Here is a 27,143-nt window from a genome sequence, read left to right as displayed (position 1 = left end):
GGAGGTTGCAGTGAGCCTGTGTGACACAGCAAGACACGATCTCAAAAAAAAAAAAAAAATTACATACTACAGCATGAACTTGTTATCTATTAATAATTAATAGCTAATCAATCATTTCATTATTCATTTAGATATGTGAACTTCTTTAGAGAAATTACCAAGCTCCACTTTCACAGAAAACACAGTAAATTCAACGAAACAGGTCCAAGGTGAGAGAAAGAAGGCTGACTGAGGGTCATTTCTGGGACTCCTGCCAGGACCCAGCGTGCTTAATCTGTCCTTGGACTTGCCTGGCCCCATTAATCAAAGGATCTAGTTTGCTGGGAAAATAACATGTTTTTGTGATCTAAAAAGCAGAAATTAAAAGGAAACTGTGACATCATGGGGAAAAAGAGAGCAAATACTATGATTTATTTAGCTGTATTTTCCAACTTTTCTGTATAGACTACATGAAAAGTAACAGACCAAGGTCTTTGCTGCCCTTCCAAAGTTGTACCTGGTAAATAAAATGCGTTAAACTAATGGTGTGTTTACAAAACATCAACAACTTCAGTACTGACACCAGATCTGTTTAAGTTCAACATGACTTATGTAGATAGTCCTTATAAAATTGTGTTATGGAAAAGACAGGCATAAGTAACTTTTTGCAGTGTACATGGAGGCTTCAATTTCTCAAGAAATAAAACAAAAAATGGATATAAAGCCTAAGAAATTTACACTTGGACTCTACCTTTGTAACAATCACACTTAAGAAAGAAGCATACACCAGGAGCCCAGCAAGCTCAGATCCCCCACGCCTGGCTCCAGCATCCAGCAGACAGGAGACACGCAGAGGATGCTGTGTTTTGAGTTGAAGGTGACTCTGTTAGCATGTCATAAAACAGGCAGCAGTTTTTCTGCAGAGTATTTTAACTATCGCTTTTCAAATGTAAGCTGCATTATTTGCAACTAAAATAATCTTCAAAGAGAAATTTATTCATGTTTTCTAGTAATCACTCTGCATAGAAGCCACTGGGATTTCTAAAGTTTCTCTTCTGTGGGAGAAGAAAAATGACACCTAGATCCAGGTCTCTCTAGTTTATTTTTATATCCTCAGGGACTAGCACTATGTCTGGAACAGAGGAGGTAGTCAACAAATTGTTTAGAAGAGATGAATAACCTAGCTTTTACAGTAATGATCCATTTCCCTGTTCTAAGTCTAATTAAACTGGTAATTAAATAAATACTTGGTAAACATTAAGGTAGTTAACTCAAACATTACTCAACAAGAAGAAATCTAGATAGACAACTCTGAAACACATCCCTTTCTTCCAGCCCTAATTGGCAAGTTTAGTTGTCTGGACTCTGATTTTGAGATCAAGCTGGGTTTTCTTCAGTTTCTAATTTTAAAACAATGGTGCGATGAAATGGCCCCTCTTTGGTACCTAAATTATCAATAGAGAACATTAACTCTTCTCTCTCCTTGTCAAAGTTGCCCTAAATTGGCAATGTAGACTTTTAGCCTCCCTATGTTTGCTGGACACTATGACTTCAAGTTATCTGCTATCCAATCTTCACTTTCCTTTTTTTGCCAAAGAAACAAAACAAGACAACAACAACAACAACGACAACAACAACAAAAAACCAAGCATCACTACTGAGTCTATAGCAAAACACTCCACTGCGGGATTAATGCCCTCGACCAAAAGGATTAGAGAGCTACAGAACTCCACCCTAGGACATCAGAATACATATTCTTTTCAAGTGCCCAGGGAACATATATCAAGATGGACCAATACCCCGGGCCATACAAACCTCAACAAATTTAAAAGAACTGAAATCATATAGAGTGTGTTCTCTAACCGTAATGGAATTAAACTAGAAATCAGTAACAGAAAGTTAACAAAAAAATCTCCAAACATCTGGATATGAAACAACACATTTCTAAATAATCCACAAGTCAAGGTGGAAGTCTAAAGGGAAATTTTTAGGCTGGGTACAGGGGCTCACGCCCGTAATCCCAGCACTTTGGGAGGCCAAGGCAGGTGAATCACCTGAGGTCAAGAATTCAAGACCAGCCTGGCCAACATGGTGAAACCCTGTCTCTACTAAAAAAATTCAAATATTAGCCAGGTGTGGTGACACACACCTGTAGTCCCAGCTACTTGGGAGGCTGAGGCAGGAGAATAGCTTGAACCTGGGAGGCGGAGGTTGCAGTGAGCCAAGATTGTGTCACTATACTCCAGTCTGGGTGACAGAGCAAGACTTCATCTCAAAAAAGTAATAATAAAAAATAAAATAAAGGGAAATTTTTAATAATATATTTAACTGAATGAAAATGAAAATGCAGCACATAAAAATATGTGGAACATAGCGAAAGCAGTGCTGTAAGGGAAACTGATAGCACGAAATGCTCATATAAGAAAAGAGGAACCATCTCAAATCAATCTAATCTCCCACTTTAAAAATCTAGAAAAAAAAAGCAAAATAAGCCTAAAGTAAGCAGAAGAAAGAATTAAGGTAAGAGCAGATATAAAAGAAATTAAAAACAAACATCAATAGAAAAAATCAATTAAACAAAGAGCTGTTCTTTGAAAAGACTGATAATATGAGCAACTCTACACACATCAACTTGACAACTTCGACAAAATGGACCGCTTTCTTTAAAAACACAAACTACCACAACTCATACAATGTGAAAAGACAACTTCAACAGCCCTTAACCATTAAGGAAAGTGAATCTGTCATTTCAAAACCCTCAAAAGAGAAATCTTTATGCCCAGGTGGTTTTGCTGGAGAATTCTACCAAATGCTTAAAAAGAATTAACACCAATTCTACACTACCTCTTCTGGGAAATGAAAGAGGAAGGAACATTTCCTGACTCATTTTATGAAGCTGGTATTTCCCTGGTACCAAAACCTGATGAAAACAGTACAAAAACAAGAAAACTACAAACCAATATCACTCATAAATACAACACAAAAATGCTTAACAAAACAGAATTCAGCAATACATATAAAATAATTATTCACACGACCAAATGGGGTTCATTCCATTTGGGTTTATTCCAGGGATCCAAGACTGATTCAGTATTTGAAAATTAATCAATGTAATCCAGCATATTAACAGGCTGAAGAAAAACCATACAATCACATCAACTGATACAGAAAAAGCATTTGATGAAATTCAACACCCATTCTTCACAGTTTAAAACCTTTTAGAGAGACAGGAATAGAAGGGAACATCCTCAACTTGATAATGAACATCTATAGAAAACCCTAAAGCTAACATTATGCTTAATGGTGAAGGAGAGGATGCCACAGCTAGCGCAATAAGGCAAAAAAAAAAAACAAAAAAAAAAAACAAAAAAAAACGGTGGGGGGATGAGGGGGAATAAAAGGCGTACGGATGGGAAAAGAAGAAATAAAGCCATTCCATTTCTAGATGACATGATTGCCCACATAGAAAATCTCAAGAAATCTACCAAAAAAAAAAAAAACCACACACACACACAAAAAACTAAGAACTAATGAGTGAGTTCCACAAGGTTGCAGGATACAAGCCAAACATTTGAAAAATCAATTGTCTATCCCGGCTAACATGGTGAAACCCCATCTCTACTAAAAATACAAAAAATTAGCCACGCCTGGTGACACATGCCTGTAGTCCTAGCTACTCAGGAGGCTGAGGCAGGAGAATCACTTGAACCCGGGAGGCGGAGGGTGCAGTGAGCCAAGATCGCACCACTGCACTCCAGCCTGGATGACGGAGCGAGACTCTGTCTCAAAAAGTATATATTTACACAACACCACTTTCTAATCACTCAAAAAAATGAACTACTTAGGTGTTAATCTAACAAAATGTGTATGAAACCTGTGTGCTGAAAACCATACAATGCTGATGAAACTAATCAAAAAAGATAAAATAAATGAAGAGACACACTGTGTTAACTGATTGGAAACTTAACATAGTAAAGATGTCAATTCTACCCAAAATCACTATCAGATCCCAGCAAGATTTTATGTTGATGGAGAGAAGACTATTCTAACATTAATATAGAAAGCGAAGGGAGCTAGCTAAAACAATTTTAAAAAAGAATAAAGGAATCAAGTCTATCCAATTTCAAGATGTATGCAGCTATGGTAATCAAGACTGTGATACTGGCTGAGGTACAGACATATAGATCAAAAGAACAGAGTAAATAAGCCAGAAGCAGATCTACACAAATAAAACCAACTAATTTTTGATAAAGAAGCAAAACCAATTGAATGCAAGAAGGATGTCTTTTCAACAAACAGTGCTAGAGCAATTAGACATCTACAGGCCAAAACAAAACAAAACAAAACAAAACAAAAAAACACTGACCTAAATTTCATGCCTGCTACAAAAATTAACTTGAATGGATCATGGACTTAACTATAAAACGTAAAACCACACAAGTTTTAGAAAAAAACATAAAAGAAAACCTTCAGGATCTAGGACTATGATGGAGTTCTTAGACTTTGTACCAAAAGCATCATCCATTAAAGGAAAAACTGATAAACTGGACCTCATCAAAATTAAAAACTCTCATTCTGCAAAAGACCTTGCTAAGTGGCTGAAAAGCCAAGCCACTGATTCAGAAAACATTTGCAAGCCACATGTCTGAAAGAGTACTAGTATCATCGGAGAATAACACTACTGAGTGAAAAAAGCCAATCCCAAACATTCCAATTTTATAATATTTTTGAAAGGACAAAATTATATAGAGAATAAAGTAGTGGCTCTCAGGGAGAAAGGCAGGGGTGGGGCAGAGGAAACTAGGTGTGGCTCTAGTGAGTGTGCATGTACAAGCAGGAGGGATCCTGTAGTGATGGGAAAGTTCTGCATCTTGACCATATCCATGTCAAGATCCTTAGTTCCACCATTGTAGTACAGTCTTGCAAGATGTCATCATTTGGAGAATCTGAGTAACCCCTCCCAATGATCTCAAAATGAAAAGTTAAATTTAAAACACTGATAAATTAAGAATTTTGAGGTATTGGCTGATACAATTATATACTGCCGTAACTTTCAAATCCCTACGCTTTTCTTAGGCCAACCAGTTCTGCCTCTTCTGTGTCAGATGTTGACTTTCCAAACATTCCTCCAGCTAAAGAAACTCATCTATGCACCAAAACTTTGTTATTCACATAACCAATCACCAGGATTGGGTATGCCATTAATCTGCAAGTTCAAAATTATCTTACAGGCTTTTTCTTGAATAGCCAAACCTCGCCACTGATACAAGGACAAATGCAGAAGTCTGTCTGAACATGTGGAAGTCAGCACAGCTGACCCAGTGGGGCACCAGCAAGCACACGTGGCCACCTCCTTGTTGGGCCATTTGTAATGATCAGCCCTGTATGCTGTTCCATTCACCCATCCTTGTGGCACTCCCACTGTCATCTGCAGGACACTGTAGGTGGGAGAGAAGTAGGACATGGCTACTGTCATTCATTATGAAACCGTATGTGAGACACGTGTGATGGCATCAGCATTCCCAGCACCAATTCTCCTCACTCCACCCTCCCCATGGAAGCAGCAGGTGTTGTCAGATCTGACCTGCATGTTCTGAGACCAGGTTCACAACTTCACCATCTTCCTTCGTCTCTTGCAAAATGACAGCGCTGAACACGAGGCAGTGATGGGCACTGCTTTCCAAGTGCCTCAGGCTCAGATGGCATGACAGCCATTTCCTGGGGATCTAAAACTACCCAGCTCTAGTGAGCAGTCAGCAGCTGTTGAACGTCTCACTCGTTTGATGCTGTAGGGTCCTTCGAATGGGAAAATATATTTCCAACTAAAATTCCATGCAAATTGTCTTCCTTCTGTAAACTCATCACTGCAGGATTCAGAAAGAAGGAGCATGGAGGAATGTGTTCCATGCTTGTTCTTTCTGAACCCCACGCTGATGAGTTTACAGAGGGAAGAGAATAACCATGCAAGTGTAACTGGCCACTGGACATTCCAGTTCTTTTCAAAACAATCTCATCAAAGAACACTCTTCTGTTCCCAACAACGAATCATACAAACCTATACTTTTCGGAGTTGCTGTTGTTTGTAAATTGTCTCTCAATGACTAAAAGGGTGCTTCCAGGTCTTTCAGTGGACCTGAAAGTACACCCAGAGAGGGTGGCTGTCCCAGTTCTGGGGAACAAGGGCCCAGGAATCCTCTTGCTAAACCAGTCTCTTTGCATAATGATCTTTTTACGCCAGACTGATTGGCATAGATACCCATTATCTTCATCTCAGGAGAAAGGTGTTCCAATTCACACAAAGTGTTCTTCAAAAGCCTCAACCTGAGGACAACAGAGATGCACTCTGCAGAGGGGACGGCGCTTCCACAGGAGACTTTCCACGAAAGCCTAGAAATAGAAAGTAGAACCTCTTGCTGATGACAGACAATTCCTTCTTCATTTAGAGATTCCTCTTCCCAGAATGAGAGAGAAACTGAAGGAGATGAGTAGTGTCCGCCCACAAAAATTTAAAAAGGCTACTAGACTCCCATGGTAGGACATCAACAAAAATGTAGTCATCCACTTGGACGATTCCAGCCCTGCAGTTGAGCACGCACTGAAACTGAATAAGCCACTATGCTTTAGAATAATTGTTGTGTGGGGTTTGATTTCATTAATCACAGCAGGCTTAAAAGTAGCCCTCAGGAAGTCAATGTGATCAAGTTACTTCAGAGATGCTAGTGTGGAAATTTAAGGAACTATGCTACCAAATCAGACATACTGAGGCAGTGGCTGGAGGATGATTTGACCTATCCCCCTGCACACTTTTGAGGCCTAATGTGGTAAACCGAAGATGGGACCTTGTACTGCCAAACCATTCTTACTTCTGTGTACTGCCTAAAGCTATCTGGTTTGGAACTCTCTAGGGATGAGAACTTTGTATGAAGAGGTCACATTTTAAATAAGGATGAGAAAAAGCAGGGAGAGTTCTTGCTTTCTCCTCCAAGACAACCTCCGTATCAGAAGGGAGGTGTTCATGGCACAGAAGTGCTCATGCCCTGAGTATTTTTCCCAATGCCGAGTGGAGTGTGCAGGCAGAGCAGCCAGGCAGGAGAGGAGGGTGGGGACTCTCTGAGCCACCTGAAACCTCTGGAAGCAGAAGACTCTAGACTGAGAAGAAAGGTCTGCAGGAGGGTACCTTCTTCCCTCACCTCTCATTCTGCAGAGAGCTTGAGTGAGAGGAGAGAGAAGAGGAGGAAAGAATTGAGTTCCCGCTGAGAAGCGACACTGGGCACCTGTGCCAGACCCCCATCTTGATGCTCCCGGAGCCACATGACCTCGGGAAGGGAAGTTACAGGACAGGCTGCAGGTTCCAACTCATTTCCAGGGCAGAGTCTGGAGAAGGTGTCTGCTTTCGAGCTGTTTATCTCAATGCCGGTCAGTGAGGACAGCAGTCAGAAATACAACAAATAGAACCCAGACTGATTTTGAAACCAGTCTACTCAACACCTTACGACTTGTCATGAAAAAATAAAATGGTCGGAAGAAGCTGCCACTTTTCCTTACGCAGAATCCCACTGTTTAATCTACAGTGAGGCCAGGAGTCTAAGACTCAACTCAAAGGGAGCTTTCCAGGGTTAGCACCTCACTCCACATCAGCCTGGTATAACAAGCACACCATTCGTGCTCCATCACATTCCAACCACAGGCCACAGCCAAGAACTGGAACTCAGGCAACCACCGAGTGAAGAGCCCAAGCCTTTTCTAGGAAGGGCAGGAAACCAAAGTTCTTACAGCGTGGCCCAAGGACACGCAGAGACCCCAATGCCAGGCTAATCCTAACTTGGTAACACAAGCAGGCTCTTCAGTAAGCCGAGCCTAGCAGGCCACTCTGGGAATTTTAGATTTGTTTTAGAAAAGTAAAATGTATTGAATCTGATAGAAAATCTAAAAAAGAAGAAAAGAAAACAACAACAAAAAAGAAAAGTCAAAGGTAGAAAGCAGGTCTGGTGGATGGTAAAACATACCATTTAAAGAATACTGTGTGGGCTTTTTATTTGTTAGTATATTTTGAATTATTTAACTTCAAATTTTTAAAATTAAAATGGATTTTAACTTTCCTTATTTAAATATATAATACTTTTGAATATCACTGAAGTTGCAGATATTAATATATGCCCTTCCTTCTTTCTTGTTTTGAATGAGGGCTGGAGGGATGTTATTTCAGAAGGAGCCATGGAACATTTAAGTAACGGCAATTCCTTTGAAGGCCTGTATTTCTAAACCCTATTCAGTCCGTGGGTAACGCGAGTGACAATGGTAAGACCACACAATGGAGGTTGGTCTTTACTATTATACTGGGCTGCTTGTGTGCTGCGATACAAAAGTTTCCCCAGCAGTAGAGTTTTGCTTAGTGATTCAGCAGCAGAAAAAAATATAGTGAATCAATTCTTTCCATTTGCAACAAACACTGAAATGTACTGGGGCCAATTTAACAGTAAGTGGTTACTTGCAAGCTGGCAGGGCAAAACAAAACCAAAAACATAATCTATCTTTTTCACAGAAAGAGAACAAATCATAAACTCGAGACATGAATTCACATATTTTTCATGTATGTAATTAATTCAACCACCCTACCAGGACTGATTCTGCACTAAAAGAAATTAGAAACTGACAGAAATTAAACTGTATCCCAGGCTTCATTCCAAGGGCACCGGCTATGGGTCACTTACTCAAGTCTTACAGTCCTGGGTAAACTCAGTTTTAATAACTTGTCGGGATATTTTAGGATAATTGCTGCATGGGGTTTGATTTAATTAATCTCAGCAGGGTTCACAGAAGGCTCATGAAGTCGACATGAAAAATGTCCTTCAGATGTTGTATTATTAAAAGTTGAATAATTACATCATAAAGAGGCAGAAATAGAGAAGGCTACCATTATAAATTAAGACCAAAAAAACCCTACTTTGTCCATGATGACAGAGAGAGAAACATGTTTATGTCTCCACAGTAGGAAAACGGATAAAACTGCGAGCTCAGTGTCAGGGCCGATGCAGTTGCTCAACATTTGCTGAATGAATAAAACAATGAATGAAGGAAGAATGAATATTCATGATGGGACAAGAAATACAAAAAGATTATATACTCTTTCCAATAATGTTTAGAAATACATGGTTTATAACAATGAAATTTAGATCCTAGAAGACAGATCGCTTGCCACAGCAAGGCCAAGTCTAGAGATGGAGTGAGTGAGTGAGAGTGTGTGTGTGTGTGTGTGTGTGTAAACTGGCACTTGGGTACAACTGATTGGTTGGAGAAGGTACGAAATCCTAGGGCACCCAATTCACGTAACATTCCCATTCACACTATTCACACAGAAGTATTGGTACTTCATGATTTTAGAATCTGGCTGTTCAGAATTCAAGCTCGTACTGTTGAGAGGTGAGGAAAATGGCGCCAGGTGCTGGGGAGGCTGGCCTGTGGGCCCTGTGTTCTCTGTTGGCAGCATCATCTTCTGTATCTTTGCCTGGGATTAGCTTACAGAATTAGCTGTGCAGATCCACCACACTGGAGCTGTTTTACTTCCCAACTCTCAGACCAAAGGAGAGGACCACCACCATGTCCAAACTGGCACACGTTCAACACTGAACGAGCATTCATTACACAACAGACGTGGTGCCACCACCACCTCCTCCTATCACAGAACCATCACAGCCTCCACCACCAGAGAGACACACACACAAAGCACTTCCTGCACGATGGCCAGGACACTCTGGCATTTCACAAGGATCAATTCATGGAATCCTCACCTACGACAGTGGTTCCCAAACTTGACTACGCTTGGGAAGCTTTCGAAAATTTCAACACATAGGTCATACCCCAAACCAATCATAACATTTGAAGGTAGGAGTAGGCACCAATGTATTTAAAGGCACCCTAGTAATTCAAGCATGCAGCAAAGGTTCTGAAACGCTGAGAGATGGGAACTGCTACGGTCTGAATGTATGGGTCCCTCCAAAATTTTGATGTTGAAACTTAAACCCCAAGGTGACGATGTGAAGAAGTGGGTCCTTTTGGAACTGATTAAATCATGAGGGCTCCCCTCTCATGAATGAGATTAATTCCCTCATAAAAGAGGATTACCATTCTCTGCAAATACTATGAGGCAGTCATGGAGAGTAGCTGTTCAGAGCCTCCAGGAAGCATATGCTCCAAAACAGTGGCTTTCAAATATTTCTGTGGTTGAAAAACATGTAGAAGGCATGTTAAAAAACAGATTGCTGGGCCCCACTCACAGAACTTCTAATTTAATAGGTCTGGCGGGAGCCCTAGAATTTACTTTCCTAACAAACCCCCAAGTGTTGCTGATGCTAGAAACATGCCCTAGGCACACAGACTCAGTCACGACTGATGCGCTTCGGGCTATAGCGATATAGATGTCCAAGGGTCCCTCGAGTCACCAAGCTGGAGCCCATCTCCTCACCTCTGCTCACACTGTCCCCAGGGCTAGAAGGTTTTCCTCTGTCAGCTCCTTCCCTACTTGCTCACTCCTCTGTTAGGATTCAGCCCACACTGGACTCAGCTCCTCCTCCAGGAAGCCTTCCTGGATCTTTGAACTCTCATCTTCTCCCCTAACTGACTGCCACACTCACTACTTTTCACTGCTTCACTTTTACATATGGGCCTCTCCCTCTAGACAAGAATATGAGTCTCTTCATGAAAATGGGACTGTCTCTGATCAATCTCTCCATCTTCAGCATCTAGTACACAAAATATACACAGTAAGTATTACATATACATTTATGCTTACAAACCAGCATGAAGTATCATCAGTATTACACTTGTGATAGCAGAATCTACAAATCCACATAAATCTCTAAATAGGTGATTCCTGATGAATGAGAAACTTTTATACATCACAGAAGAGCACTCCACCCCCCAGGAAGGGTGGAAGTGGAGCACATTTCTGAACCAGAGGCTATTTTTCTTTTAGCTATAGAGTCACAACACACAACCCGGATGTGTTTAAAAGTACATGTGCAAGTTGTTTAGGACTCAGGGCACATTTACCTATCTCTACATCACCCATGGTGACTAAGAGCTAGGGCCTGAGCTCAGAATCCTGTGTAATGAGACTGAATTGTCACATTAACACTCAAGTACAATGGACTGTTCCTATCACACATAGCAACATTTTCTGCAAAAGATATGATCAACGTTCTGATCAGCAATACCACAAACACATCTCATTGCCACCCTCCTGCCCCCATTGGCATAAGACAATAAAAGCCTGCCCTCCCCATGCACCTGTCCCAGACAGTGGGTAAAGATGTCCCCTTTCCTGCTGCTAAAGTTGGGGTTGGAGTCGGGGCGGGGTGCAACTGGGAAGGGCTGAGAGAGGAGAAGAAGGCAGGAGACTGGGTGGCCCAGGAACCCAGGAAGGCAGCTCGCCTCCCTCCACTGAAACTCTCCAGTCTGGCCATTTCGGACCTGTGCTCTACTTCTCTCTAAGGAGAGCTTGCCAGTCTTAAGAAACAAAGCCTGCTCTGGTATGAATGGGGGTGGAGGGGAAAGGCTGGCCCTTCCCCTCTCCTGAATTGGACAAGTAGAGTCCTCTTGGAGGGTACAGATGGATGCTGGTGGGTCTTCAGGGCAGACCTGGCATGCTGGGGCGGGAGACACTCTGAGGCAGGCACAGAATCCCTCAAGTGACAATGTCTGCACTCTCATGATTCCACAAAGACTAGGGCAGTCCTGCTTCAGGGAAATGGGTGGAAGTGATTGCTCACCAAGAAGTCAGGTCCTTTAAGGTCCTGGTTCACTGAAGCAACAGCCCCATTTCCGAGATGCTGGAACATGATGACCACAGGACAGCCATTACCTGTGTCCACCAAAGCTGACATCCTGACCACAGCACACGGCCACAACCACGTACGTATACAGGAAACACAGACGCCATTCTCCTTGCAGTCTGCGGTGTTGCCACAGCTCCCCAGGGTTCTCGCAGGCACAGAGGGCATCATCCACGACCCTGAAGTGAGCGAGAGGGCTGGACTGGGAACTCCTCTGAGCCCTCAGGCTCGTGTCCCCTGGTCCCCTGGTCTCTCCTCTCCAGCTTCACCTTCAGCTCAGCAGGCAGGAGCGATCGATGTTGTGAAAGGTTCTGCAGTGCCGTTTCTGCCTCAGGGAGTTACAGGTTACAGGGAAGACAGACACACCGAGGGATGCATGCAGATCTCCTAAGCCAGGCAGCCTGGGGTCCAGTCTCAGACTTGCCACTTACTGTGGGGCTCTGGCCACGACAGCTTCCCTGAATCTCCATCTCATTTAGGGAGCACTGAAACTTAACTTGCTCCTCAGTTATAACCATCCTCACCTAAACCACAGAACACAGAGGATACCTCACGCAAATGCTTCCTCCCTTCTCCCCAGGATGGTACCTGATCACCCATCTCATCCTAGGAGGGAGGGGTGAAGCCATCACATAGGATGCCTGCCTCAGGGCATCAGGGTTTCATTCTGTCAAGACAGGCTGATATGGAGGAGGTGAACATCACAATTCAACAATACCCTGCAGGTTCCCTGGGGAGCCAAAAGAGGCATTAAACAGGGAGGGAGCAGAGGCAGGAGCAAGGGGGCTCAGTGGGAGTCCAGAGAAGGGCGTGGGTACAGCAGAGGCCAACAGAAAAACAGCAGCCTACTCTATGTTCCCCCTTTCCTGCTCTTTTATTTGTGATGCAAAGATGAAGAAAATCAGGTAAGCACTTTGTACCAATGCATTTCTCTCCACAAATGTAAAATACAATTAAACATTCCAGGTACTGATTTTCAAATTGCCATGGATTATATGGTTTCCCTCAAGAAAACCATGTACCTTTGGTGTTCCTTCCTGGTGTTTTAGAAGTAACAGTGATAGTTCTTTCTAAAACATTTGAATTTATACCACTGTGATGTTATGATCCCATTTATGCTATTACATGTCTCATAGGCAAACATATCTTAAATGTTTAGTTTTCCGACAAAAAAGAAAGGAAAGCACTGATGAGTTCCCCTTCTAAGTGAAACCTTCCAGTGCCTCTTAGCTCACGGGAAAGGAAGGGGAAAGAAACTTTGTTGCTTTCAGCAGCAAACAGAGAGGTCAACCTACCAAGCTATAGGGCCAGGCATTGAGCCCTGAACCAGAGAAGCCTTAGAGCTAACTTTGTCCTGCTGCTTTCCCTTGAATATGCCATTTTATTTCCCTGGACCACGGTTTCCTCGTCTGTAGAATATAAAGTCCCTTTCAGCTATCAAGGTGCATGCTCTGCTTCAGTACCTGTAAAGTAGAAACACTACTTGCCTCCAACTCTTAGGAAGGTAAAGACTAAAAAAGAAATGTTTGGACAAGGCTTTAAGATTACACAATGAAATGGATATAAATAAGACTCACACAGTCACATAGCTAACAGAGACCACAAAGATCTGTCCAGCTAAAGTGAAACGGAACTCTCAATGCACGAGAGGAGACAGCTGGCAGTAGTCTTCTTTTTTTTTAATTTAACTTAATTTTTTTAGAGACAGAGTCTCTTGTTCTGTCACCCAGGCTGGAGTGCAGTGGCAAAAATCATAGCTCACTGCAGTCTCAACCTCCCAGGCTCAAGAGATCCTCTCACCTCAGCCTCCTGAGTACCTAGGACTACAGGTGAGTGCGCCATCACAACCAGCTGATTTCTTATTTTTATTTTTTAGAGATGGGGTCTTGCTATGTTGCCCAAGCTGGTCTTGAACTCCTGGGCTCAAGCAATCCTCCTACTTTGGCCTCCCAAAGTGCTGGGATTACAGGCATGAGCCACTGTGCCCAGCCAGGTCATTTTTATGTCACTTTCTTCAGGGCTTCCTGTGGCTAAGAGGGAAAGTAGACTGATAGCATGGATGAGGTGACAGCCCAGGCACTGGCCCCAGTCTTTCTGAGGGACATCCGGCATTAGGTTTTCTCCATGCACTGTCCTACAGGTATAGAATTCGTGTCCTCCACTGGTGTACATTGCAGACTAAATAAAACATGTCAAATAACAACCTCCTTTCCAAAGCTAAACTCCAGGCATGCCTGAGTTCAAGAGGTCACCCAGCAGGGAAGCTCCACTGTCTGGTGAGAAGAGGGCCTCCACTGCTAGGCAGTGGCAAGAAGCCATGCCGGTTACCTCCTCTGAGCCTTCCTTTTCTCATCTGTCAAATGGGGACAGTAGTAGATCCTACATTATAGGGCTGTGTGGAGGATTTTAAATGAGTACTGATGCACGTTAAGCCCTCGGAACAGTGCTTGGCACACACCCAGAGTTTGGTAAATGCTACCTAACATCAATATTGACATTAATTCTAGAACTATGTAGAGGCTACGACTTCAATAAGAAAACAATCAGTCAGAAGCAGTGGCAGAAGGGAGGGTCCTGAAATCCAGAGTCCCCCTGCAGAGATGCAGCTGCTACTCCTCGCCTCTGACACTTGCAGACACTCGGAGAGAAAGCCGTCTGCAAGGTGACAGAGGGCGGACTGGAAGGAACACAAGGAACCCAGGGATGCTGATGGAGCATGGAAAACCGCAGCAGAAGGCACTGAGGTAAGGTGTGCCCTGCAGGCGGGGCAGGCTGTGGCTGGGCAGAGCGCCTGCCAGGGAGAAGTAGGGCAAAGGGAAGAAAGCACCTGTGGGAGAAACATGGGGAAACAAGGAAGAAACCCGCACATGCACAGGAGCACAAATAAGGAAGGAGATGGAAGAACCGGGTGGAGGCAGATGGCAAACGTGGGGAACAAGGGAGGTAGATGAGAATTAGGATATGGGATAATAAGACAAAGCCACAAGAAACTCTAAAGGACGGGAGGAGGGCAGAGAACAGGGAGAGTGCATGACAGGCACCCTGAGAATAATGCAGTGAGGAAGTTTGCAAGACGGGGGAGGGGGACATTAGGAAAAAAGGAGAATTTGTTGGGAAAGGTGGAAAAAGAAAAGGAGTGAGATTTCTGCGCCTGTTAGCAAGGGGAATAAAGGACAGCAAATCGCTGGGAGACCAGGAAGGGTACACAGAGAAGAAAACACGAGGCAGCAAAAACCGAAGGTGGGGACAGAGAAAATCCTGGCGGGGGGAGGTGCATAACATAAGGCTATGGGAAGCCATGGGAAAAAGGGCTGAATAAATTCACAGTATTATTCTATTTATCCACATCCCTATGCAATGCTGGGAAGCAAATGACCCACAGGGTTTTCTTTGCTTGCTTTGGTTTGGTTTTCCTGCACTTGGAGGGAGGGGAAATTTGCTCAAGCTCCGTAACCTTGCAGTCAGATGGGTGGCCCAGCCCAAGTCACCCGAGCTCCCCCTGACGCTGGCAGCAGCGCGGGCTTCTACCTGCCTGGGGCTGGAGTACCAATTCCCCCACCTCCTGCACAGAATGGGACCAAACCAACTCCACCAATGCATTCCCTGCAGTCCACAGACGATGGGCACCGGGTCCCCAAATCTTTCCCCTGGAACGAGACTCCGCTGGTACCAAGAGAAACTTGCTTTCTAAACTAAGCTCTCCAATCGCATCGCTCCGGGTGCCCGGAGGCAACCAGCCACGCCGCCCCATGGAGCAGAGCGTTACAGGGCTCCGCCGCGCCAGGCTCCCCAGACTCTGCCGCCCCCACGGCCGCCCCTGCAGGCCAGGCCCCGCGAGCTGGGAGCGCGGGTGAAGTTACAAGACGACCTCCCTGCAGGCGTCCGGCTGGAAACGGCCTTTTGCGAGAACACCACGTGCACGTCCTCCCAAAAGCCATGGTGCCGGGTGGCTCAGAGGGCGAAGAGCCACCGCCGGGCAGGGAGCGGGCGCACGGACCTAACAGGTGAGCACCCGGCAGCCTCTACCGGCGGGGGAAGCAGAGGCGAAGCAGCTGGGAGCTGGACATCCCGAAGCCCCGAGGCAGTCCACTGGGACTCAAGTCCTCCCGGGATTCTACCAAACAGCCCGTGCCCGCGCCCTCTCGGCAGAGCCGCGCGCCCGAAGCCGTCTTACCTCCTGCGGCGCCTCTTCGCGGAGCCTACAAAGTCAGCGTGTCCAACACGTCCCTGCCCTCCGAGCCACCTCCGGTGCCGGCGGAGCCCCGGGGTCGCCGCGCTCTCGGAGGAGCCTGGGATCCAGTGCGCGCCCTCGGAGCTAGCGACCCGCAGGGCGATCGCAGGAGAAAGCGCAACGCACACTCTCCTCCCGCGCGGCGGCAGCACACTCAGCCAAGCCACGCCCCAGCCCGGCTCCCCACCAGGCCACGCCCCCAGCCCAGCTCCCACAAAGTCACGCCCCAGCCGGGCTCCCTCCCCCAGGCCACGCCCCCAGCCCGGCTCTTCCCCCCGCCCCATATCAGGCCTCGCCCCCGGTTAGCTCACTCCCTCAGGCCACACCCTCGGCCACGCCCCCACACTACCAACCACAGCCGGGGCCCCCCACCCATCAAAAACAGTTCCCTGGCCAGGCGCAGTGGCTCACGCCTGTAATCCTAGCACTTTTGGAGGCCGAGGTGGGCGGATCACCTGAGGTCAGGAATTTGAGACCAGCTTGGCCAACATGGTGAAACCCCGTCTCTAACAAAAATAAAAATTAACCGGGCGTGGTGACAGGCGCCTGTGATCCCAGCTACTCAGGAGGCTAAGGCAGGAGAATCGCTTGAACCCGAGAGGCGGAGGTTGCAGTGTGCGGAGATCGCGCCACTGCACTCCAACCTGGACGACACAGCCACACTCCGTTTTTTTAAAAAAAGAAACAAACACAGTTCCCTCAGCCACCAGCCAGCCCCCACCCCCCAGGGCGGGAAGAGGAGTCTCATCTCCGGGGCAACCGTGCCCCACTGCCCACTGCCTCACCTCTGCCTGGGCCAGAAGTTCACTCCCTGTGAAAGGAAAACGCAGGGTAGGGATTTTTAAACCTACACGTTTCCCAGGGCCTGGGGCAAGTCTTGAGTAGACTGTTGCAGTAAACCGACTCAAAGGCCTATCACCTTTCTTGTGAGGCTCAAGGTCTAATCATTAATTGACATGAAAACCACAGAAGAGAAGCAAACCCTTCTGTGCTGGGATCTGTGCCTCAGTGCTCCATGTTCCCTGATAGGCAGCTAATGGAATTCATAAAATAAATGCATGCTTTCTACAAGTGTAGTTTTTTAGATGATTCATTTAGTGGCCAGCACTATTATTTATAAATGTCTATTTTCTTTTATAATCAAAGAACAATACCCACAATCTGTAAAATAAAAGACAAAAATTATATTACCCAATGAAAAGTGAAAATTAATTTTATGTGTGCTTTTTAAAATATTGAAAAAACTCTGTATGACATTATAATGGTGGCTTCATGTCATTACGCATTTCTCAAAACTCACAGAATGTACAGCATGTGGCGTGAACCTCCTGTAAGCCATGGACTTAGTTCATCTTAATGTAACAACACGGGCCCATCAATCATAACACATGTGCCACTCGAATGTAAGATGTCAGTACAAGCAGCTGTGCGTGGAGGCAGGGGCGTGAGGGAGTGCATCAGAACTCCGTGTACCTTCCATTCCTGTTTTCTAAACCTACAACTGCTCCAAAAATAGTCTATTAATTAAAGCACACACCAAGATTAATGATAATTATCTGTGGGTGGTGGAAATATGGGTAAATTTCATTTAATTCTTTGAACTGTTATTGAAATTACCCCAAGTTTTAACAATGACCATGTATTTTTAAAGCTGAAAAAATATAAAAACCAAACCTTGGAAAATTGTAGAAACATAGTATGTGAGGCTAATATCATTGACTATTCCATTTTATTTCTACTCTATAAAAAATCTTCACGAAGCACTCACAATGCTAAAATGAAATCTATGTTAGTATTATTTAAAAAGACTATCACGGTCTAAATTGAGGGGTTTTTTATTATCTCTTTAGAATTAGCACAAATCTGAGGAGCAGATTTTGATTTTTCTTTAAAAAAAATTGTGTTTCAAAAGGTTATTTCTGCCTACTTGGAAACCACTATTAACATTTACATGCAATACTTTTTATAGTGACGAAAACACTATATTTGAAACTATGTTCTTGGGAAACAGGCCTGGCCCTCAGATGAATGGATTTCTGTGGAGTGATACCAACTAGACCTGAAGACCCCCGCATCCTTGAGGCCCTGTACAAGCCCTGGGCGAGTGCTGGACCTTGCTGAATCTCAGCTTCCTCCTCAGTGAGCCGGTGACAGTGGGACCTCACTCTGCATTGGCTGGAGAATTAAAACTTTAGCCCATGTAAGACTCTTAGTATCAACTTAGCACATACAGGTGCTTGCTGATTGTTAGTTCATGTCTTTTAAAAAATATTTTTTTCAGGGTTTCAGTGAAAACCTTTTGAGTGCCTGGGATAAAAGATATGTCTGGGTTCAGATTATAAATCTGTTAGAGGAAGGCAGGATGGCTCAAGAGAAAATTCACTGATCTGACATGAAGAGGCGGCGCAGTCCAACCTGGCTCTAACCAGCTGTGTTCATCACAGGAGTAAATCACCAACCGACGCTTATTCTTGCTTTTCCGTTCTGTTAAGTCAGAGATTAGGACGAGCAATAGCTAAATTTCCTTCCGTTTCTATCATTCCTGCGGGAATCACAATGTGGCCTCTGTGTAAAAGCCTAGGTCTCCCGCAGTGGCTTTCTGTCAACATTGCTCTCTGTCCACATGGCCGCCATCACTCACAGCCTCGCAGACAAGGCCGGCATCTGCACTCTGTTGCTCCCCGCAAGTGGGAACCTCCAAAGGTTGGTGACCTTTTTTCTTGTCTGCTGATCTTTTGGTACTCAAGACTCTAACTGGAGCCTGAATATTCAAAACTTTCACCCAAGTTCATCCTAACAACACTGATGCTTTCTGCAGGAGAGTGTCTAGGGATAGAAACTACCACCTCTCACTAAGTCTAACGCGCTTTTTTTTTTTTTTGTTCCACATAACATCTCCAAAACTAGAATGTGTCTTTCCCTTAATATTTGTTGAGCACTTATGCCATGTTGTTTACATTCATCATTTTCTTAAATCCTCAAGACAATCCTTGAGGTACAGTGATCCTTCTTATTTTATATATGGGGCAAATGAAGTTAGAAAGGTTGAACGAATCATCCAAGGTCACACAGCTGGTGAGCAGTGGAGCCAGGATTTGATCTCATGCTCCTGTTTGAAAATGCTCTGAACAAAGCAGTGCTATGAGTTCCCCCAGGGTTGGGGAGAAGCAATGCTGTATTCCATCTGCTGAAAGTTCCATTCAGCAGGGGTTTCTCAGGAGGTAAAGGGCAAAAAGGAAACTCCTTTCTCCTCATTTTAGTTTTTTTTCTTTGAGGAGCTCCTATAAAGTAACCCGTATGGCTTCTCCCCTACCCTCTACTGCAGAAAAAGGAGTTACCGGCCGGGCGCGACGGCTCACGCCTGTAATCCCAGCACTTTGGGAGGCCAAGAAGGGTAGATCATGAGGTCAGGAGATCGAGACCATCCTGGCTAACACGGTGAAACCCCGTCTCTACTAAAAATACAAAAAAAATTAGCCGGGCATGGTGGCGGGCGCCTGTAGTCCCAGCTACTCGGGAGGCTAAGGCAGAAGAATGGCATGAACCCGGGAGGCGGAGCTTGCAGTGAGCCGCGATCGTGCCACTGCACTCCAGCCTGGGTGACACAGCAAGACTCCATCTAAAAAAAATATATTAAAAAGAAAAAGAAAAAGGAGTTACCTGACTGTTTGGAGAAATCCACTGGTAGACTCCCTTGATAGAATAACCTGATTTATTAATTTATTAACAGTACAGAGTATTCACTCTTCTTTAACCTTTCCACCCAGACTACGGCTGGGAGAAATCTGGGGTCAGTGTCTGGATGCCACAGACCAGACTTTCACCTGGAGGGAATAACTTAAGGTCTAGACCTGGTTGGGGAAGCAGAGGCAAAGGAGCTGGGAGGTCACTCTGAGATCATTAGCAGCAATTGTGCACTCATTCTCCAGGTGATTTTGTCAGTAATATCACTGACATTTTTATCTTCATCTAGCAGCCTCCAGCATCTTGTTGGTTGTGAAGGTGGCAGGGGACAAAAGGGGGTTGGTTGAACCACAGATGCCTCTGGCACATAAGGCAAGACCCAAGAGCAGGAGAGAACCTGAGCCTCTTCTGCTCTCTGTCCATGTGGGTTCTAGGACAGAGAACTTCATAACCTCACTTTGACCGGCTCCTTATCTGTCATATCTTATGGTGAAAATTAAGTGTAATAATGTATGTAAAGTCCCAGCTCACTGCCTGGCACGTGGTCAAATGCTCAATAACTGGTGGCTATCATTATTGATTAGAATGGATAAAGTGTGTTTGCTATATTTTATTCTACAGTTTACTAGAGCAGATAGCTCTCTAATTTGAAGCTTCCTAGGATGACAGAATAATGTTTGGCACCTATCACATTATCTTAGCACATAAGTATCTATTTGGCTGTTGGGGTGGTGGGAAACCCAATTAACTGAGGCACAGAGAGGAAAGCATTTTGCCTCCAGGAATGGGTGGATCATCAAGGCCAAAGGATTAGAGTACAGAGGAGATGGGCCAGGAGCCAGGTCCAGTGTGCCATCTACAGTGCCTCCCTGTCTGCTCGGAGACAGGGACCCCATCAGACCTGGGTTTGGAGGGGGGAATACGAATGGGCAGGGCAGGGCAGCTACAGGCAAAAGAGGAGAATGAGTCTCACGCTGTCCTCACAGTTGCTGTGGACAACAGGTATGGCAATTCCTCAAAAATCAAAAAACTAGAATTACCGTATCATCCAGCAATCCCTCTTCTGGAATATACCCAAAAGAACTGAAAGCAGGGACTTGAACAGATATTTGTACACCCACTTTCATAGCAGCAGTATTCACACAGCCACAAGGTGACAGCAGCCCAAGTATTCATCAATGGATGGATGAATAAACAAGATGTAGTAAATACATACAATGGAATATCACTCAGCCTTAAAGAGGAACAAAATTCTGACATATGCTGCAACACAGGTGGACCCTGAGGACATTACATTAAATGCATAAGCCCATCACAAAAGGACAGATACTCTAGGATTTCACTTATATGAGGTGCCTGGAGTAGGCAAATTCACAGACAGAAAGTAGAATGGTGATTGCCAGAGGCTGCAGTGGGAAAGTGGGGAGTTACTGCTTAATGGGGACAGAATGTCAGTTTTGCAAGATGGGAAATGTTCTGTGGATGGATGATGGTGACGGCTGCATAATAATATGAATGTACTTAATGTACTGAATTGCACACTTAAAATTGTTAAAATGGTAAGTCTTATGTGTATTTTACCACAGTTTTTTAAAATGTCCCATTTTCTAATCTGCAGGCCAGAATCTGCACAAAGCCACTGGGATTTCGCGGTAAGGAGCTGCCTCTGCCACTCACTGACTCCGGCTTGGTTCTGCAAGCCCTGTAAGCTTCCACTCCATCCACTGCCCATCAGTCCCACTTTAAATAATGAATCTAGGCACTGAGAGTGTGTGTGTGTCTAGGACTGATGCAGACCACTTTACCAGAGCCATCCTCCACAAGCAGTATTCTCTTTGCTTTAATTGAGTAACTCCTGAAAAACCTGCCTTCTTTATTAAATTTTCATGATTGACAGCTTCATCTGTCAATTTTTGTTTTATCACTTGGACTCCATCATTACACAGTAGGCCCTAAAGTTCTGCCGTGACAGATCTCTGTCACTGGGGGTGGAGCACCACAGAGGTGCATAGACCTTTCATAGAATCCCCCTTTCATCTTTCACTAGCTGGGTGCTTTGGGCAAACTGCTTGGAACCTTAGTTTCTTCATCTGTAATATAGAAATAATAATAACCAACTGGGCACGGTGGCTCATGCCTGTAATCCCAGCACTTTGGGAGGCTGAGGCAGGTGGATCAGGAGTTTGAGCCCAGCCTAGCCAACATGGTGAAACCCTAGCTCTAGTAAAAATACAAAAACCAGCCGGGCATGGTGGCACACACCTGTAATCCCAGCTACAAGGGAGGCTGAGGCATGAGAATCACTTGAACCTGGGAGTTGGAGTTTGCACTGAGCCAAGATCACGCCATTGCACTCCAGCCTGGGCAACAAGAGCAAAACTCCATCTCAAAACAAACAAACAAAACTGGTCTATCAGTCACACAGCTCCAAAGAAGTGAATTCTGTCGACACTAAGAATGAGCTTGGGAGCAAATTCTCCCCCAGTCAAGCTTCTCGATGAGAACACAGCCTAGCCCAACTGTGGCAGCAGCCTCATGAGGCCCTGAGCTGAGGACCCAGCTAAGCTGTGCCCAGACTCATCACCCCTGGAAACTGGCTTAAAAGTGCGAAAATAAGTGTGCATAGTTTTTAACACACTGTGGTGCTTTGTTCCACATCATAGAAAACTAATACAATATGAAAATACTGAAAATTTCTAGCTCCTCAAAAGACTCCCTTCTGTGCCCCTCCCCCCAGTGAGCAATGCCCAGTACTCCAAAGGTAAACACTAACGTTTATTGCCATAATTCACTTCTGTTTTTGAACTTCATATAAATGGAGTTATGCTGGATGTATACTTTTCTGTCTGACTTCCTTAACGGTATGTCTGAGATTCATCCATGTTGCTCTGTGTAACACTTGTTCATTTTTTTCATTGCTGTGTAGTATTCTGCTGTTTGAATATACTGTGTCCTATTCTATTGTTGATGGACAATTAAATTGTTTTACTTTTGGTTACTATGTAGCCAGGACATGAACATGCTTTTAGTGGAAAAAAAAATCACACTCTTGTTGGGTATTTACCCAGGAGTGGTACTGCCGGATCATCAGGTGTGCGTATGTTTACCTTCTGTAGCTACGGCCAAGCTTTTTTTTTTTCAAAATGTGTGTATCAGTTTACACTCCCACAAGTGGTAGAAGAGAGTCCTACATGGTCCCCCATCTTCACTAAAACTTGGTATTGTCTTAGCCTTAGTTTTCTAATCATAAAAATAGGGATAACAATAGTTCACCCCGCTCAGAGTTGATGTGAACATTAGGTGAGAACATACATAAATGTCTTCATAAGATAATACTTGTTTGATAAAGGGTGGATATTTATTTCCACTAAGCAGCTCGGTCATATGGTTAGAAGTGGCTGGGCTGGGATTCCAACCCCAAGGGATGAATTCCAAACTCCACTCTCTCACTATACCTCACCAGCACACTTCCCAGTAATTTTTAGTGGTCATCAATCTCCATGAATACTTCAAAATGACCTCCTCTTTTAGACTGTGTTCTCCTGCGTAGATCCACATAAAGTATGTGCTCTTCATACATATGGCTTCAGAGATAAATGGAATTGCAATTGACATGGGCAGGGGATCCGTGATTATTTTACCCTAGACCTACACAGTTTTCCTTGCAGCGTACTGCGGATCATTCTCTCTACCATGTGTCTTCTGTTGAAAGTGGCCTTGGCTGCCTTCACTAATTTTGTCATCTGAAGGGTGTACTTTACGCATGCTGAGTCCTAAATTGTCAATGTCTTCACTTTTCTGTCATGTATCAGCAGAACCCTTGCTCTATTATTTATTCCTTGTCTACCTGACAAGAACAAGTTCCTTTTTACAAAGGCAATTAAATGGAGTGTGAGAAGAGTGTGCTGGTGGCAGTGAGGAGGAAGTGCACAGAGTGAAGGCCAGCCATGTGGGCCACACAGTCCAAAGACAGGACTGCAGGTGGAAAATGGGGCACCCACCATCAGAGGTGCCAGGACCACCAGGGCCTATTGGAAACCCTAAACATACATGAGACAGGCCAGCATGACAGCTCCTTTGCCAAGCAGCTAATGTGTCTGTATGTGGACGTAATGTTTATGATGGGGAAATGCAGATGATAAAATCAGAGTAAAGAGACACCATCCACAGAGGATGCCCAAGTCCGAACTCGGAGGTCCTAAGTAGACATGAGCACAGATGTAACATAGACATTTTTCTCACACACACGCACAACATTGCTTTTGTTTTGCATGTTGACCTTTGTCACAGTCAGCTACGCTGTGTATTGGGTGTACTTAAAGGTTACACGGAGGTGAAAGTCTCAATGTAAAATGTAAAAGTGAGAAAGAAAAGAGATAATCATCATTTGAGTTCTGAACATTTGAGGGAGAAGAGGAAGAGAGAGAGAGAGGAAGAGACAGAGAGAGAGAAAGCTGTTTCAAGACCTGTCAATTCCTCCATGACAAGGACTTGGGAGTGGCTCTGCATTTTGTCCCTGGCGCCTTGCTCAGAGTGACCATCCAACACAAGCCTGATGAATGAGCAGCTCATATTTGAAGAACGGGTGATGGTGAGTGACAGAGAGAGACATCGTCCACAGCAGGACTTCAAAAAGACCATGGGCATCATTTTGCTGTGATTGGAGGCACTGATCACACAGACGGGGATGTGGGAGCTGTGGGGCTGGAATACTTTCATGATTTTATTCCCTCACTGGCATAGAGCACCCACTGTGCAAGGCCTCACTGGGGAGGACCTCCCTGGTGGAGCTTATCAAGGAGAAGGAGGAGGAGGTCATTACACACAATGTGACAGGAGGGGTGTCAGACAGAGCTGTGAAGTAGGCACAGAGGAAAGTGGTCATGTCCTTTAGCAGGAACCACTGAGTCCCATGGCACCTGGCCTGTGCCTTGTTTGGGGCTGTGTGCTAGAGTCAGAAAGCTTGTGTCCACCCTCATGAATGGGATAAGTGCCCTTATAAAAGTGGCAGAGGGAGTCCCCGTGCCCCTCCCACAAAGTGAGGGCACATACAAGGCATTATCAGTGCAAAAGGGTCTTCACCAGACACTGAATCTACAGGTGCCTTGATCTTGGACTTCTCAGCCTCTAAAACTGTGGGAAAAGAAATATCTGTTGTCTATAAGTTACTGAGTCTAAGGTATTTTGTTACAGCAGCCTGAACGGTGTTACAGCAGCCTGAACAGTGTTCAGTGTGTTCACGTATCATACTCTGCCTGTGTCTGCTGCTCCTGGAAGGCCCTGCCGCCTTTAGAAACCCAGGCATTCCCTGAGAACTGAACCACATCTTCACAGCTTTATGCCCTTCTCTCCCTTTGCAGTCCTCATCCTGGACAATATCGATTCACTAGTGTTAGCTAAATTAGTCAAGCATCTATACTGCTTAGTACTGTTAAAGACTATGCAGCTGGTAAAAATGGTAAAGTCTGCTAAATACCTAGCATGGTGCCAGGTTCTGTTCTAAGCATTTTACATGTTTTACTCATTTAATCCTCATAATAACCCTAAATAGTAGGAACTGCTAACATTACCTTTTTACAGATGACGAAGCTGAGCCCTCTCTGGTAGGTTGGTGATGTACCCACAGCTGGTGTTTGAACTTGGACAGTTGAGCTCCAGACCCAACACTCTTAAAAAAAAGAAAAAAAAAACTTCAGTAACGGACATCTATTCAAAACTTGAAATGTTTATTACAAAACCCTGACAGAGACAGGACTTTCATGTATATAACTGGGTATTTTCATTCTCTGTCAAATAAATTGGTTGTAAATGATGAAACATTCAATATTACAGCCATTATTATTGCCTAGTGCATGGTTACTAACATGCAGGCACTGTGTTGAATATTTCACTTCATCATTAAAACCAGGGAGAGTTTATCATTATTTTCATTTTACAAATGGGGAAACTGAGCCAGGAGTTAAACAAATGGTTCCGGGTCCTCAGCCCCATATGTTTGACAGAGCAAGGATTCAGACCAAGATCTGCCTGTCTTTCAAAGTCCTGATGTACCCTGAATGCTGAAGGACGCGTGCCCACAATCACAGCACAGATAGCTCAGCACTGCGGGAGGAAGCATCTGGGTCTGAGGGCCATCTCCTGGATTCTGTCTCCAGAACTGTGTGATTTGGGGCAAGCCTCTTAATCTGTGTGAATTTCAATGTTCTCATCTGTAAAATTATGAGGATTATGAATCTTCGCAGGATTCCTGTAGGAATGGATTAAAATATGCAAAGACCCCAGACAGGGACTTGTCAACTCTTTAGTGAGGGTTTTGTAATGCCTAACTTTATGCATCAATTTGGCTGGGCCATGGTGCCCAGTCAAACAGCATCTAGACAGCAAACACATCTAAACAGCAGTCTCCATGTGGCTGTGAAGGTATTTTTAGGGGATACTAACAGCTAAGTCACTAGACTTGAGTAAAGGAGAGAGCCCTCTGCTACGTGGGTGGGCCTTGTCCAATCAGGGGACAGTCATAGGAGAGAAGACGTGGGTTCCCTGAGGAAGAAGGACCTTGGCCTCAAGACTGCAACACAAAAGCCTGCCTGAATCCCCAGCCTGCTGTGGCCTGCCTTACCCTGTGGATTCCGGACCCAAGACTTCAACATCAACTTTTACCTGAGTCTCCAGCCTACTGGCCTACTTACAAATTTTGGACTTGCCAGCCCTCAAATTTGTGTGCAATTCCTTAAAAAAAAAAATTCAATCAATATTTAACTCTCTCTATATATCCTATAGATTTTGTTTCTCTGGAGAACACTGACTAATTCAGGATGGATGGGAAGTTAGAAACAGCCTTAAAAAGGAGGTCCTGCCTGAACCAGGTCTCCCCAGAGGGCACCTGTGCCAGTCGGTGACATCTCATAGGATTTGAACTCCCAGTGCTGAGACACACTGCCATGCCACTGAGGCTGCAGGCTGCTCTCTAGGGGACTGGCAGGAGCTGTGAAGCAGTGATGCCACTTGAAAGCACTGAGGACATGGGGTGGGTGCACTGGTGCTGGGCAGGGAGAAACCCAGGGTGTTTGGAGAAGTGGAGGCTGTGGGAGGAGAGTACGGGGAGACAGGCACTGTACAGCCAATGTGCCTCAGGACAGAGAGTCTGGCCCACCATGTTCTAATGTGACTGTCCCCCATCGGTCCACCTAAGAATCTCAGCATTGCCCAGCTCCGTCTCCTCCAGGGTGCACACCTGGCCACCAGTCAGGCAGATACCAGCTTTCTGTGGGACAGTCCCCCCACTCTTCCACGTCCCACACTCTCCCTTCCCTCCCCACAGCCACCCTGCGGCACAGCGGCTCTCTCCCTCCCTGACAGCCCCTGGATGCAGGCCTTCCCATCTCTGCGTTCCTCCCCAACCACCTCCTGCTGCCCAG

General features: G+C 44.9%; 1 protein-coding gene across 10 annotated transcripts in view; it reads right to left on the bottom strand.

Annotated features, from left to right (window-relative positions):
- Window positions 1–27,143, bottom strand: part of SPATA13 (spermatogenesis associated 13) — a 330,065-nt gene that overhangs the window by 130,793 nt on the left and 172,129 nt on the right. For 9 of the 10 annotated variants that reach the window (XM_054529388.2, XM_054529387.2, XM_054529396.2 and 6 more), the window contains one exon: window positions 25,296–25,393. The exons of the other annotated variant lie outside the window; for it this stretch is intronic. In XM_054529388.2, coding sequence (XP_054385363.2) covers window positions 25,296–25,393 — 98 coding nt within the window. The remainder of the gene's footprint in view (window positions 1–25,295; window positions 25,394–27,143) is intronic. 10 annotated transcript variants of the gene reach the window in all.

Source organism: Pongo abelii, chromosome 14 (genome assembly GCF_028885655.2).
Source record: "Pongo abelii isolate AG06213 chromosome 14, NHGRI_mPonAbe1-v2.0_pri, whole genome shotgun sequence".
NCBI lineage: Eukaryota > Metazoa > Chordata > Mammalia > Primates > Hominidae > Pongo > Pongo abelii.
The sequence above is the reverse complement of the archived record's forward strand: the minus strand, read 5'-3'. Positions and strand labels throughout refer to the sequence as shown.